This window comes from Labrus mixtus, unplaced genomic scaffold, assembly GCF_963584025.1.
Source record: "Labrus mixtus unplaced genomic scaffold, fLabMix1.1 SCAFFOLD_69, whole genome shotgun sequence".
NCBI classification, from domain to species: Eukaryota; Metazoa; Chordata; class Actinopteri; order Labriformes; family Labridae; genus Labrus; species Labrus mixtus.
In genome coordinates, this window is record NW_026870227.1 from 140,001 (window position 1) to 154,750 (window position 14,750).

Below are 14,750 nucleotides of genomic sequence, written 5' to 3' on the forward strand. Positions count from 1 at the left end.
ACAGGTGTTGCAGTGATGGAAGTGGGAAAGAGAAGTGGTTCAGATAGAAGTGATTTCAGCACCTCTGGTCACTTCCTGTCAGATTTAAAGCTGTTTGTTTTCACTTCCTGTCCTTGTCTCTTTCTCTCTCTCTCCTCGCTCGTGTTGTTCTTCCTCTCTGATGTTCGTCTCTTTGGATAAAAGCGTCTGATGAATAAATTGTAGAACATAAAACCTCTACAACTCAGATTCTGAACTCTGGGTTGTTTGTTGCACGGGAAATGTCAGTCAGAGCTGTGTTGACCAATCACGTATCGACAATCCTATTTGCTGTTGGCCGTGTGACGTCGAGTGGATCTCAAGCTTGTTTGCTGAAGGGAGCTCTGTTCAGCTTTGTTGTTCTTTATTATTTTGAGTTCCTGTCAAACATAATGTAACCTGGTTACCATGGCGACAGACCTATTAAAACAATAATTTCCCCGTGCGATCGATGAAGTTCAGATCCTGGACCCCTCAGTGATCTCAGAGCTTTGGATCAGAGGTGAGAAGTGAAGCTGCTGCAGCATCATCTCACACACACACACACACACACACACACACACACGCCCCTCTCTCTCCTCTGGGACCTGTTGCTGTTGTTGTCGTCTCTCTCGGGGTGTCTGATTGGCCCAGATGTTTATCAGTAGTTAGTGTCACGCCCACCCATCATTGGCTTGTTACAGTGTCAGGCCCCGCCCCCCTCTGACCTCATAACCCTCTTATCAGTATCCATTGATATATCTTTCATCCTGACAGACTGAACTGTGGGAAAAATCAACCTGAGGACTCTCACAGACGACACATCTCAACATCTCATTCCCCATTGGTCCAATAAAATAATCAATACAATAAAATATTTATTACAAACAAGTAATTACTGGAGTTAATTATTACGGAGATTCTAAACATCATAGAGATCTGTCTCCCCCCCCCTCCTCTCTAGAGTCCATGCTCACTCAGGTCACCATGTGGTGGACTCTGAAGCTTCAGTGTTTATCCAGCTCTGCATGGGTCTGTAAACCTTTCTGTGTTCTAACCTCTCTCCATTTTTCAAAAGCATCTCCAATATTGATCCTAGTTTGAGCACGTTTCTGCTCGTGGAGCTTATTAGAAACATGCAGAGGCTTTTTAGGTCGGGTACAATCACTTCTATCTGAACCACTTCTCTTGACCGCTTCCATCGCTGCAACACCTGTTGACCTGATAACTGCTCTCATATCTGACAAACCGAGGGGCGTCCAAAACGGCCGTGTGGGGGCGTGTCTTAAAAGCGCCTACCTTCTCTGGTCCAAACAAATCCAGAGCATTCAGGAGCAGAATCTAAAGTTAGAAGGAGGACATACTGGCTGCTGCATTGTTGTCAGCCTCATGAGATCCTGGACCCCTCAGTGATCAGAGGTGAGAACTGAAGCTGCAGCATCATCTCACACACACACACACACACACACACACACACACACACACTAATTGAAACACGCCCCTCTCTCTCCTCTGGGACCTGTTGCTGCTGTTGTCGTCTCTCTCAGGGCGTCTGGTTGGCAGAGATGTTTATCAGTTATGAGCGCTACGCCCACTCATCATTGGCTTGTTACAGTGCCAGGCCCCGCCCCCTTCTGACCTCATAACCTTCTCAGCATTCATGATTGGCCATCAGACTGTGTGTGGGAAAAATCCCCTCGAGGACTCTCACACAGGACGAGGATCCATCCCTGAATGAAATGATTTAAAGGCTTTTAATTTGAAAGGTATCTCTCCTTCTTCTTGTTTCTGTTATTGTGGTTGCCATGGTTACATTATATGTTTCTCTATACTCTGTACACTACAGCTATGAGTGAGAGACAGTGGTGATTCTAGAGTGTGTTCGGGCCCTCCAGTGTCCTGACATCCACTCCTCTTCCTCTTGTCCGCTTAGGGGGGTTTCCTACTGTCGCTGCAAAATTAGCACATTTTGGGGTCACTGCTTTGGTTTAAATTTGTCAGCCCTCTGGGGCCCCCTGCTGGTCTTGGGGCCCAAGCAGGTTCCTGCCTCTTGCCTGTTGCAGAGCAGCGCCTCTGGAGAGAGATATAAAAACTTTATTTGCTCTTTTGAAAAACATTTATTTGATTTTTGTTTCAGAAGCGCTGACAGATATCTACAGAAAACGAGAGAATATGAAAGTGTTTGTAAACCCTGCAGAGGTTTGAACTGAGTGTTCTGATTACTAACCTGATCGTACGGTTTTGTAAAATGCATAATCACATTTGTAAACTGGGTTCAAGATTTTATTCTGGAGATTTTTGCCTTTATAGAGAACAAACCATATGAGGTATTTTTGTAGACCCTGAAGTAGCATCTCCATGGTGTCTAACCAGAATCCTCCTCTGGGATGTTTTCATTGGATTTTGGATCATTTCAGAAAATAATCTCTGTGTTAAACACACGTTTCTGAAGCGTAGGCGTTTTGTTCAGCAGGATAATCTTCACAGATGAACGCCATTTTTATGTTTGAAGCGTTAATGCGGCCGACAGAAGTAAAAAGCTAACGTCATGCTACAAGCTAACTGCACCACCACAAAGAGCTGAAGTCGTATTTGAACCCACGGCGACTACAACCTCTGTACATGCGGCGAGCTTCATGACTGCTAGGCCATCAGCGCCCCAAAGGTTTGAGGTTTTAAAAAGTGTGTTTGACTTTGTAAACTGAGAGCACGGTTTAAAAACTCTGCGTATGTTTTTAAATACTTTGTTCAGTTTATTAACTCGCGTACGAATCTCAAACAGCTTCTCATGTTTCCTCCTCTGAGCCTTCTGGGCCTCCGTAGATTTAAACGTCTGAAAACACTCAGAGCAGTAAAATATAAAACTGATCAAATAAAGAAACACAAACTCTGAATAGATTTGTACAAATGTTTTATTGTGAAAGAATCAGAAAGAAGAATTCATGTTTTAACTTTCAAAACGTTCTTTTTATGGCACTGATGAATAACGTGTTGAGCCGCTGAGAGAGGGGGCGGAGCCTAAACAGCTGCTGACGTCATTTTTTAGCTTTTGGGTCCAAACTGAAGACGGCCTCGTGTCCTCGTGTAAAACGCTGACTGTGTGCTCGGAGCGCCTGCAAGAAGTCAACAGTCTGTTGACCACGCCCACTTCTCCGTTACTTCTTACTGCATGTTTTTATATTTCAATAACTTTAGAGAACTTCAGAGTCAGCGACCAGAGTCCAGGGACGGGACCGGGGAAGACCGGACCAGAGTCCAGGGACGGGACCGGGGAAGACCGGACCAGAGTCCAGGGACCGGTCCCTGATCAGGTCTGAGTCTGATCATCAGACGGTAGAGAAACGACTCTCTTATTCTCACCGCTTCCGTCGATGGCGTTTGGTATTCATGACATAAATATCTAAAAGTAGGATTCTCCTTTAAGCTCCGCCCCCTCTCTCTGCAGACGGGACACAGTATTTGGAGATATAAATAAATTAAACAGCGTCGGGTTGCACCAGCTCCGAGTGCGCTCAGTCGTCGTCTAGTTTGAAAGTGACCTCTGACTCAGGACGCCGTTCGTTCAGCCGTGTCACCAGCGGAGGTCGCTCCAACCCTGACATCGAGCTCCTGGTAGGTGTGACGTCCTCGGTTGTCATGGTGATGGTGTTCTAAAGGTGTGATGCGTTGGAGGAGCAGAGTGTTTTTACTGGTTGTCATGGTAACAGCAGCGTGGTCGATTACGTCCCTCAGGAATGTTTGATGACTTTGTTTTGACTCCTGCTTTAGTTTACCATGAGCTCATTTCATCGTCCAATCACAGAGGAGCGTTAAATGACCTGATGGTGTAGTTACAGATGTCACCACTAGAGGTCACTGCTGTTATTGTTCAGAGCTGGTGCAACGGGACTCTGGAGTCCACATCGGACCACAGAGTCCTTCAGAGGAAGATCTACTGCGACTCCTCGTTTCATCCCGACGCCACGAGAACGAAGTGTGAAGAAACGCTGCAGGTTAAAAAAAACACTGAGAGCCGATAGTGACGCTATGAGACGTGTGTGTGTGTGTGTGTGTGTGTGCAGAGTGTGTGTGTGTGTGTGTGTGTGTGTGTGCAGAGTGTGTGTGTGTGTGTGTGTGTGTGTGTGCAGAGTGTGTGTGTGTGTGCAGAGTGTGTGAGTGTGTGCAGAGTGTGTGAGTGTGTGTGCAGAGTGTGTGTGTGTGTGTGTGCAGAGTGTGTGTGTGTGCAGAGTGTGTGTGTGTGTGCAGAGTGTGTGTGTGTGTGCAGAGTGTGTGTGTGTGTGCAGAGTGTGTGTGTGTGTGCAGAGTGTGTGTGTGTGTGCAGAGTGTGTGTGTGTGTGTGTGAGTGTGTGTGTGTGTGTGTGTGTGTGTGTGTGTGTGTGTGTGTGTGTGTGTGTGTGTGTGCAGAGTGTGTGTGTGTGTGCAGAGTGTGTGTGTGTGTGCAGAGTGTGTGAGTGTGTGCGTGTGTGTGTGCAGAGTGTGTGAGTGTGTGTGTGTGTGTGTGTGTGTGTGTGCAGTGTGTGTGTGTGTGTGCAGAGTGTGTGAGTGTGTGTGTGAGTGTGTGAGTGTGCAGAGTGTGTGTGTGTGAGTGTGTGTCTGTGTGTAGAGTGTGTGTGTGCAGAGTGTGTGTGTGTGTGTAGGTGTGTGTGTGTGAGTGTGTGAGTGCAGAGTGTGTGTGTGTGCAGAGTGTGTGTGTGTGTGCAGAGTGTGTGTGTGTGTGTGTGCAGAGTGTGTGTGTGTGCAGAGTGTGTGTGTAGGTGTGTGTGTGTGTGCAGAGTGTGTGTGCAGAGTGTGTGTGTGTGTGCAGAGTGTGTGTGTAGGTGTGTGTGTGTGTGTGTGTGAGTGTGTGTGTGTGTGCAGAGTGTGTGTGTGTGCAGAGTGTGTGTGTGAGTGTGTGTGTGTGTGGAGTGGAGGGTCAGAGTCCGGTTTATCAGCTGATCCCCTTACAGTAGTTAAAGCACACAGTCTGAATGAAAAGACCAGAAGAAGAAAAAGCCTCTCTGACATTATAATCATAACACACCACCTTCAAAAAATAAAGATTATCCTGCTCGGGTCCGTCGAGCAGCTTTGGCATTTCTCAATAACTGATTGGTCCATGTTTCTCCTCCAGCAACCATTGGTCCTCTCTCTCTCTCTCTCTCTCTCGCGCTCTCGCTCGCTCACAGCTGATATCCGCTCGTCTGATCCGTCTCATCTGAACACAGAAAGATAAAAAGTGATCAGATCAATGTGTTCAGGACGAGGCGCTGCTGATTGTGAAGCTTTTCAGTGTCACAGGGTTAAAAACCGACTCGATGGTTCAAAGTCTAAAGAGCGTCGTCATGGAAACGTACAGAAGCTTTAACTTAAAGACATCAGACAGGAAGACTTCAAACACGGCGAGCAATCAACTGCACAAAAAACATCGGAAACTTTTGACGATTAAAAACATTTGTATTTGGCGTTCTATCTTTGTTGGCGTGCTCTCAAACAGCTGATGATCAAAACTGATGAGTCATCAAAACATTCACCCCCCGTACAGTGTGTGTCCATCGAGACATGAGATAATCCCACCTATTTGGTTTTTTGAACCAGGCTGTAAACATGTTAATCTCTGCTGTAAAAACAGACTTTTTAGAATGGGTGTGTATGTGACTTCCTGTGCTTCTGCAGCCAGCCTCTAGTGGACACTCCAGGAACTGCAGGATTTTACACTTCATCATCGGCTTCATGTTTCAACACCAGGGGTCGCTGTTTGACTCAAACCCATGGCCGCTGCGACAAGGACTACAGCCTCCGTACATGGGGCGTGCAACATAACCACAAGGCTACCGGCGCTCTGATGTTGCGCCGGTAGCGTTAGTGTGCACGCCCTATGTACACCGTTCAACGCCATCTCTGTCTGATGGAGTAAACGCTGTCTCTGTCTGTAAACGCTGTCACGCAGCACGTGCCGTTCTCGCCCTCTGACCTGCGGAGGCTGCGAGCTTCATACAGCGTGTCGTCCTCCTCGCTCTCCATCCCGTCCATCTCCACCGAGTCGTCGTAGTTGGACAGCAGGCCGTACTTCTTCCTCTGGGCCGGACGCTTCAGCCTGAAAACAAAAAACACGTTAGGAGCCGAACACGAGACGAGGTCGTCCCGCTTCAGACGACTCGCCGGACTCGTGTTTCACAGTTTGTGAACTCGACAGGTGAGACAGGAAAAGATAAAGTGAGAAACTTTCAGATGGAGTTTGGTGAGACGGAGGCTCAAACACAGGAACAAACTGTTAATCACAGGACTGATCCACTGTGTGTGTGTGTGTGTGTGTGTGTGTGTGTGTGTGTGTGTGTGTGTGTGTGTGTGTGTGTGTCTGTGTGTGTGTCTGTGTGTGTGTGTGTGTGTGTGTGTGTGTGTGTGTCTGTGTGTGTGTCTGTGTGTGTGTGTGTGTGTGTGTGTCTGTGTGTGTGTCTGTGTGTGTGTCTGTGTGTGTGTGTGTGTGTGTGTCTGTGTGTGTCTGTGTGTGTGTGTGTGTGTGTGTGTGTGTGTGTCTGTGTGTGTGTCTCTGTGTGTGTGTGTGTGTGTGTGTGTGTGTCTGTGTGTGTGTCTGTGTGTGTGTCTGTGTGTGTGTGTGTGTGTGTGTGTCTGTGTGTGTGTGTGTGTGTCTCTCTGTGTGTGTGTGTGTCTGTGTGTGTCTGTGTGTGTGTGTGTCTGTGTCTGTGTGTGTCTGTGTGTGTGTGTCTCTCTGTGTGTGTGTGTGTGTGTGTGTGTGTGTCTGTGTGTGTGTCTCTGTGTCTCTGTGTGTGTGTGTGTGTGTGTGTGTGTGTCTCTGTGTGTGTGTGTGTCTGTGTGTGTGTGTGTGTGTGTGTGTGTCTGTGTGTCTGTGTGTCTGTGTGTGTCTGTGTGTGTGTGTCTGTGTGTGTGTGTCTATGTGTGTGTGTCTGTGTGTGTGTGTCTGTGTGTGTGTGTGTGTGTGTGTGTGTGTGTGTGTGTCTCTCTGTGTGTGTGTGTGTGTGTGTGTGTGTGTCTCTGTGTCTCTGTGTGTGTGTGTGACTCTGTGTGTGTGTGTGTCTCTGTGTGTGTGTGTGTGTGTCTCTGTGTGTGTGTGTGTGTGTGTGTGTCTCTGTGTGTGTCTCTATGTGTGTGTGTGTGTGTGTCTCTGTGTCTCTGTGTGTGTGTGTGTGTGTGTGTATGTGTCTCTGTGTGTGTGTGTGACTCTGTGTGTGTGTGTGTCTCTGTGTGTGTGTGTGTATGTGTGTGTGTGTGTCTCTGTGTGTGTGTGTGTGTGTGTGTGTCTCTGTGTGTGTCTCTATGTGTGTGTGTGTGTGTGTCTCTGTGTGTGTGTGTGTGTGTGTGTGTGTGTGTCTCTGTGTGTGTGTGTGTGTGTGTGTGTGTGTGTGTGTGACTCACATGTTACTCAGCGTTTCTAATTCTAAAGAACGCATCGTGTGCCTCCATGTTCAGTCTGCTCGCTCCACGCCGCTTCAGAGGTTAAATCACGGGTTTGTGTTTCAGCTCGCCGTTTGGATGAAGAAGACTAACAACAGCTTAGACCGTGTACAGGTGAGGGACGCCGTGTCGTCTCAAACTCAACTTCTCACAGAGAGAGAATATTAAACTGATGGAGTTCAGAGTGACATCATTAACGTTTCCCCCTCAAACCATGACCCTCCACCCTGACGGCGCCAGATCAAACTCCGTTCAGAAACAGAGCTCCACCGATTAATCACCCACACAATAACATCAGCATCCTGTGACCATCAGTATCGGCTGAATTCATCACAAAGATTGGCCGATATTACTCGATGTATTCACCAGTCAAATAGGATTTAGTTTGAGTGTTATCGTGTTACACTAGCAGTTCTCTGTCACCAGCAGGGGGCGCTATAGGAGTGTCAGGCATGATGCACATTCATGCTCAGTTACTTTCCAGCTGAGTGACCATCTTGTCTTCATTATAACTGATTATAACTGATTATAACTGAGGGTTCAACATAATAAAATGTGGACATCTTCATCTCTCTCTCTCTACAGGATGGACTTAGATCTGAGATATCGGCCCCATGAACCCCACATCAGTCAAGTCAGAAAGCTACAGATTGAATGCTTCTTTAACAAGCAGCATCTCTACACAGTCTGAAGGAGTCGACCTCGTGAACAGAGATGTTTTCCCATCATGTGGTGTGACCTAGAAAGCCGTGCTGTCACAACCAGAGCAGCTCTGTGGTTACTGTCACCACCGCGGGAAGCACAACCTTCTGCAAAACAACTGGTGTGGGAGTTAGTAAAGTCAAACACTTCACAAGCAACCTCTGTATGGGTGTGAGATCCAGGCCGAATCAAAGTTTGAGACGCCATGAAAGACTAAGAGGTGATAAATAATCGATTACATCACACATTCATCTGCTGGTTCCAGAGAAAGTCTTAAATTGATAGATTTATTAACGAGGTTTGGCGTGGCGTCAACTAATCCGTCATATTCTTTGCTTGTGTGAGTCATTGGTTACTCACGAGATCACTATTCTTTATTTTGACTCTTTTCCAGGTCGAAGCTGTGTCCAAAACAGATTTTATCTTTATAAAAGTGTTGAGTTCAGCTGTTTTCATATATGAGCACAGACGCTTCACCAAACCCCATTCACAAAAACAGCGATTTAGCCTCCTTGTGTTATCGGCAGCTTTTTAAATATTTTCTAACTTTTAGAAATCACCGTAGAAAAGTTTAAGAGGAGGCCGGATGTGTTTGGTTAAAGAACATCCAGTGACTCACTAAATCCCGACATATGTGAACTCACCGCACGGCTCGGATGAGGAAGTAGAGGACTCCGATCATGGTGATGCCGATGAGGACGTACAGGGCCCGCTGGATCATGGAGCTGTCCACGTTCAGGCCGTTGAAGAGCCCCCTGGAGCCGCCCCGCCCGCCGCCGCTCACCGTCGAGTTCACCCGGCTGGAGTTGGTCACCGCGGGTCGGGACGCCGCGGTGCCGGCGGTGAGTGCGACGGGCTCGGGCACATCCTCCGCCACGGACACCAACAGCCAACAAACTGGAACCAGAACCGCCGAGAGGAGTCCGTGAAAAGTCATTTTAACGGTACAAAGAAAAGAAATAAACACTTTTACCGGAACAGGAGCGGAAACCAGAGTCCGGGTTTTAGATCCACGTCGCGTTAGACTCCGCTGCTTTGTTGACATAAAGTGAGCCTAAAGTAGGAAGTTCATATCCACCTACTGATGACGTCACAAAGATAGTACGCCTATTTAACCCCTCAGCATGACTCGCAGGATCACAGGTAGAGCCTGCCAACCAATCACAGCAGCCCGACACCTGCAAGACTACGCGGAGGGTTTAACTACAACACGTCACAGTTTTCTGGTTTAAGGAAGTTCAAATGTTCCTCACTTTAGGATTATTATTATTCTTTGATTTATTAAACGGTGTAAAAGTACCAGAACTTAAAAACGGTGTAGGAGGGGAGTGAATCCACCCAAGTGGTCTGGTTTATGGTTTATGGTTTTGGTTTCTGTTTTAGTTAATATTCAAGACTTCAACAGGTTTAGTGTTTATTTACTTTAGTTAATATTTAAGACTTCAACAGGTTTAGTGTTTATTTACTTTAGTTAATATTTAAGACTTCAGCACACTACCAGGAGTCAATTCAATAGTTTACAGTTGATTTGTTGTGACTTTAGTTCAGCTTATTCAGAATTTGTTCAGAAATACTCTTCTTGCTTTGTTATATAATAACTTTCCTGTTTTTAACACTATTTCTGTTAAACAAGATTCATTTCTATTTAAAATGCTCTTTTGGTTATTTCATTATCATATTTGTCTGTTATAACTTTTTAGTTTTAGACTTAAATTTTAACCTCTCAAATAACAAAGCAGTCTCAAATCCTTTTGAGGAATTACAGCTAAAAATCTACTTTGCATACAGTACATCCTCTGATAAATACAGTGAAGTACTTTGATTGCATTTCTGTGGTGTTCCTGTAGGTGACCATGATGCAGCCAGACTGAAGCAGCACGTTGTGAAGGTGGACGCCATCATCTTGTCTTTGCAGCGCTGATTCTGAAGAGAACGCCTTCACATAGGACTCAAAGGTAAAATCTCATATGATTGGACCGTGTTATTGTAACCGCTATCAGCATCACAGTCATTTTAGTAACAATTTATAATCCTTCTTAAAATGTAAGGAAGACTAGCAGAAGATTTTAACAGCCTCTGTGATTCTGCAAGAAGTTCATGTTTAAATTGTTCTTCTTTCTGTCTTCAAGGAAATCAATGCTCAAAGGAAACAGCAGTCCAGACTCTGATTCCAGCTCCGGTGACGTTCTGCACACAAATTGGCTGTCTGATTCGTTTAATGGGTAATTACCACTATTGTTGAAGTTTCACAGTTGTACTGTGAGTAGTTAACGATAAGAATTAAACAGGAGACACTGGTGCAGTGTGTGGTAATGAACACAATACTTTTCTGCAGGATTGTTCTCTCATTCGTTATCTGCAGCTGCTGTATCCTGTTTTACCACTTTAACTTCATCATCACACCTCATCATATTGGACCGCCTGCACTTGACGCTTTTGTGAATAAGAATGGTCAAAAGACATTTCACACGCCGCCTTTCTGTGACACGCTGAGAGCCTGAAGCAGGACGCCTGAAGCAGGACGCCTGAAGCAGGACGCCTGAAGCAGGACGCCTGAAGCAGAACGCCTGAAGCAGAACGCCTGAAGCAGAATGCCTGAAGCAGGACGCCTGAAGCAGGACACCTGAAGCAGGACACCTGAAGCAGGACGCCTGAAGCAGAACGCCTGAAGCAGAACGCCTGAAGCAGAACGCCTGAAGCAGAACGCCTGAAGCAGGACGCCTGAAGCAGAACGCCTGAAGCAGAACGCCTGAAGCAGAATGCCTGAAGCAGGACGCCTGAAGCAGGACGCCTGAAGCAGGACGCCTGAAGCAGAACGCCTGAAGCAGAACGCCTGAGTTAACAGACAAAGTTCATAATCAGCTCATGCTATCAGATATTTTTATCTGGAGCTTCTGGCTTTCTCAAAGAAAGCCTGGATATGTTGAATGTTGAATGACCCAATTTACTGATCAATAACCTAAACAGCCAAATACCGCCACCTAGTGTCTAAAGTGAGTTTTGTCTAAACTAAATGTGTTCATGTGTTTGCACTTCAGAAATAAAAGTTTCCATGGCTAACAAAAACCAGTATAAACCAGTTCATCGGTCTGTCCCTGTCCATAGGCTCACTGACTTGAAGAGAGAGGACACTTGGCTTCCATGTACGAGACACACAAGAATCACTCTATCAGGTAAAGAGCTGTCTCACTTTAAAGTGATATAAGAAGGTTGAGTCCTACAGAATCATACTAAGTCATCCACAGTCCGTCTAACACTGAGTTAATATAAACTCTATGTATATTAAATTATACAAGCTTCTGATTTCTGCCTGTCAGATTGATTCTGCTGTTTCAGTTTTCACCTGTTAGCTCACATCCCTAGCTACTACTAAGTCATAGGCAAAAGTTAATTATTGTAACCCTGTTTATGTCGTGGTTATATGAGAATATTTAACATTAGTTTAATTCATCAGGCTGGCCCATGTGATGACAGTTTAAAATAATCTTCAATAGAAAGTGGCAGGAACACTTTTGTCTTAAAACATAAATTCATAAAGCTGATCATATTAATGGATTCATCCTGTCTTATGATATATTTTGTTTTTCCTCTTAAATAGTTCTCCTGTCTTTAAAACAAACTTTAGAAGCTGAAGTTTAGCAGAACCTGAGGACAGATCTGATTTCAGGTCTGAGGCATAAACATCACAGTAAAATTCATTATACTTTACATTTAACTCCATGATTGTTTTTCTTTATTACAGAAGATGCCCTCAGATTCAGATCCATCAACAACCCCTGACAACATGGAGGACTCGTCCCCTGAGCGTTTCCTGTCCTCTCTCCATGGAGTTCTTCTCTTCAGTTATTAACTCTTGAAAACAGTAGCACAACATGCCAGACTGTTTGACAAGTCTGTGATTGAATAAATGGAAATGGAATCTCATGTGTATCTTGTTATGCTTATTGGCTTTAAATGTTTAATATTAAATAAGTTTGAAGGCCATTTATCTCAAACGAGCCCGGCTGTGACAAGCTGAGCTCGTCTGTTGTCTTTAACAGGGTACACACTACAAGATAATCAGGCTGATTTTAGGCCAGATTCCCCTCTTCCGACGAAAGTCATCAAAGGCCCGACTATCTGATGATCCAAAGATTATCTTGCCAGGTTCTCCTGTGGTGTGAGGTGTGTTAAGAGTGATTTTAACCTCTGATCTGCTCGGACGATGATAAGGGCCGTCCCGATTTGAAATTGTTAATATTAAACGTGTTCAATATTTACAATCAGAAGTCCTGTTGTGTGGGAACATCGAGGCCTGCCGAGCACGGACTCTGTGAATAGTCACTTGGAACGGAGCAATAGCCAATAGGGAAGCAAGCTGACTGAAGCAGGAAGCACAACAAACATTACCATGGCGACAACAGCAAACGTGAAGCATAAAGTTAAATGGATGTCATGAATTCAGGACCAACTTGTTGACATGTGGCGACAACACAAGTGTTTTTACCATGTGTCCTGTAAAACAAACCACAATCCAACTGACAAGGAAAGGAGCTAATAGCTAGCCACATTTAGCTCGCCCGTCATGTTTGTTTACTCTTAAATGGCGTGAGATTACACGTTGTGATAGTCGAGACTCTGGATGTCGGTGAATGAATCGGTTAGTGTGAGGTGTGCCGAGTTGATCGTCTCGTTGCTCACCACACACTATGAGATGTGAACTGTTAACCAGGCAGGATTGTTGTCGTGTGTGGGGTCTCGTTTAAGATTTTAAAAATTGTGTAGTGTGTACCAGGCTTGAACTGTTTTAAATTATTGTCAAGGCCTTTTCAAATGTGACCTATACACTTAACTGCTAAATTATTTTACTGTGACCAACACGTTGTAGTGCTCCAGTTAATCAGAGACAGTCAATTCAGATTTAAAAACAGTTTATTTAAACATTTTATGAAAAAAAAACTGAATTAAACAACCCCTGGCTTCATTAACCATGTGGAAAATAAGTAAGGGAGACCATCAGGTCCAACTGCTGGAACATAGGAGAAAGTATAAAAAATAATTTAACGAAGAAATCCAAACAAAAATCAAATAAAGTATAAAGATCCTGGATGATTGTTTGACTGTTAAAATATGATGGAAGAGCAAATCCAACACAACCCTCCAGCATCTGGCCTTTCAAACACAGGGCAACATCATCACAAAAACAGCAGCATTGAATATTGACCAGGATCTCTGTGTTTTATCTGAGGATGACTATGGTAGCCTTCTCACTGTTCACTGTAACAAAGCTCCAGACTCTGTCCACCTTCTCACTGTTCACTGTAACAAAGCTCCAGACTCTGTCCAACTTCTCACTGTTCACTGTCACAAAGCTCCAGACTCTGTCCACCTTCTCACTGTTCACTGTAACAAAGCTCCAGACTCTGTCCACCTTCTCACTGTTCACTGTCACAAAGCTCCAGACTCTATCCACCTTCTCACTGTTCACTGTAACAAAGCTCCAGACTCTATCCACCTTCTCACTGTTCACTGTTACAAAGCTCCAGACTCTGTCCACCTTCTCACTGTTCACTGTTACAAAGCTCCAGACTCTGTCCACCTTCTCACTGTTCACTGTAACAAAGCTCCAGACTCTGTCCACCTTCTCACTGTTCACTGTAACAAAGCTCCAGACTCTGTCCACCTTCTCACTGTTCACTGTAACAAAGCACCAGACTCTGTCCACCTTCTCACTGTTCACTGTTCACTGTAACAAAGCTCCAGACTCTGTCCACCTTCTCACTGTCACAAAGCTCCAGACTCTGTTCACCTTCTCACTGTTCACTGTAACAAAGCTCCAGACTCTGTCCACCTTCTCACTGTTCACTGTCACAAAGCTCCAGACTCTGTCCACCTTCTCACTGTTACAAAGCTCCAGACTCTGTCCACCTTCTCACTGTTCACTGTAACAAAGCTCCAGACTCTGTCCACCTTCTCACTGTTACAAAGCTCCAGACTCTGTTCACCTTCTCACTGTTCACTGTAACAAAGCTCCAGACTCTGTCCACCTTCTCACTGTTCACTGTCACAAAGCTCCAGACTCTGTCCACCTTCTCACTGTCACAAAGCTCCAGACTCTGTCCACCTTCTCACTGTTCACTGTCACAAAGCTCCAGACTCTGTCCACCTTCTCACTGTTCACTGTCACAAAGCTCCAGACTCTGTCCACCTTCTCACTGTTCACTGTAACAAAGCTCCAGACTCTGTCCACCTTCTCACTGTTCACTGTCACAAAGCTCCAGACTCTGTCCACCTTCTCACTGTTCACTGTAACAAAGCTCCAGACTCTGTCCACCTTCTCACTGTTCACTGTCACAAAGCTCCAGACTCTGTCCACCTTCTCACTGTTACAAAGCTCCAGACTCTGTCCACCTTCTCACTGTTCACTGTCACAAAGCTCCAGACTCTGTCCACCTTCTCACTGTTCACTGTAACAAAGCACCAGACTCTGTTCACCTTCTCACTGTTCACTGTAACAAAGCTCCAGACTCTGTCCACCTTCTCACTGTTCACTGTCACAAAGCTCCAGACTCTGTCCACCTTCTCACTGTTACAAAGCTCCAGACTCTGTCCACCTTCTCACTGTTCACTGTCACAAAGCTCCAGACTCTGTCCACCTTCTC

General features: G+C 45.4%; 1 protein-coding gene and 1 long non-coding RNA gene across 2 annotated transcripts; one reads left to right on the plus strand and one right to left on the minus strand.

Moving 5' to 3' along the window:
- Positions 1-2,891: 2,891 nt before the first annotated feature.
- On the minus strand, positions 2,892-9,179 carry fam174c (family with sequence similarity 174 member C). The gene is made up of 3 exons (XM_061033971.1): positions 8,754-9,179; positions 5,948-6,070; positions 2,892-5,191 (listed from the first exon to the last, which is right to left on the minus strand). The coding sequence occupies exons 1-3, from the start codon at positions 9,152-9,154 to the stop codon at positions 5,188-5,190; spliced, it is 528 nt and encodes a 175-aa protein (XP_060889954.1). The 5' UTR covers positions 9,155-9,179; the 3' UTR covers positions 2,892-5,187.
- Positions 9,180-9,341: 162 nt separating this feature from the next.
- LOC132967119 (uncharacterized) lies at positions 9,342-12,544 on the plus strand. Its single transcript, XR_009670634.1, has 4 exons — positions 9,342-10,064; positions 10,239-10,331; positions 11,215-11,282; positions 11,852-12,544. It is a non-coding gene; the product is annotated as an uncharacterized LOC132967119 (long non-coding RNA).
- The last annotated feature ends 2,206 nt before the right edge of the window (positions 12,545-14,750 follow it).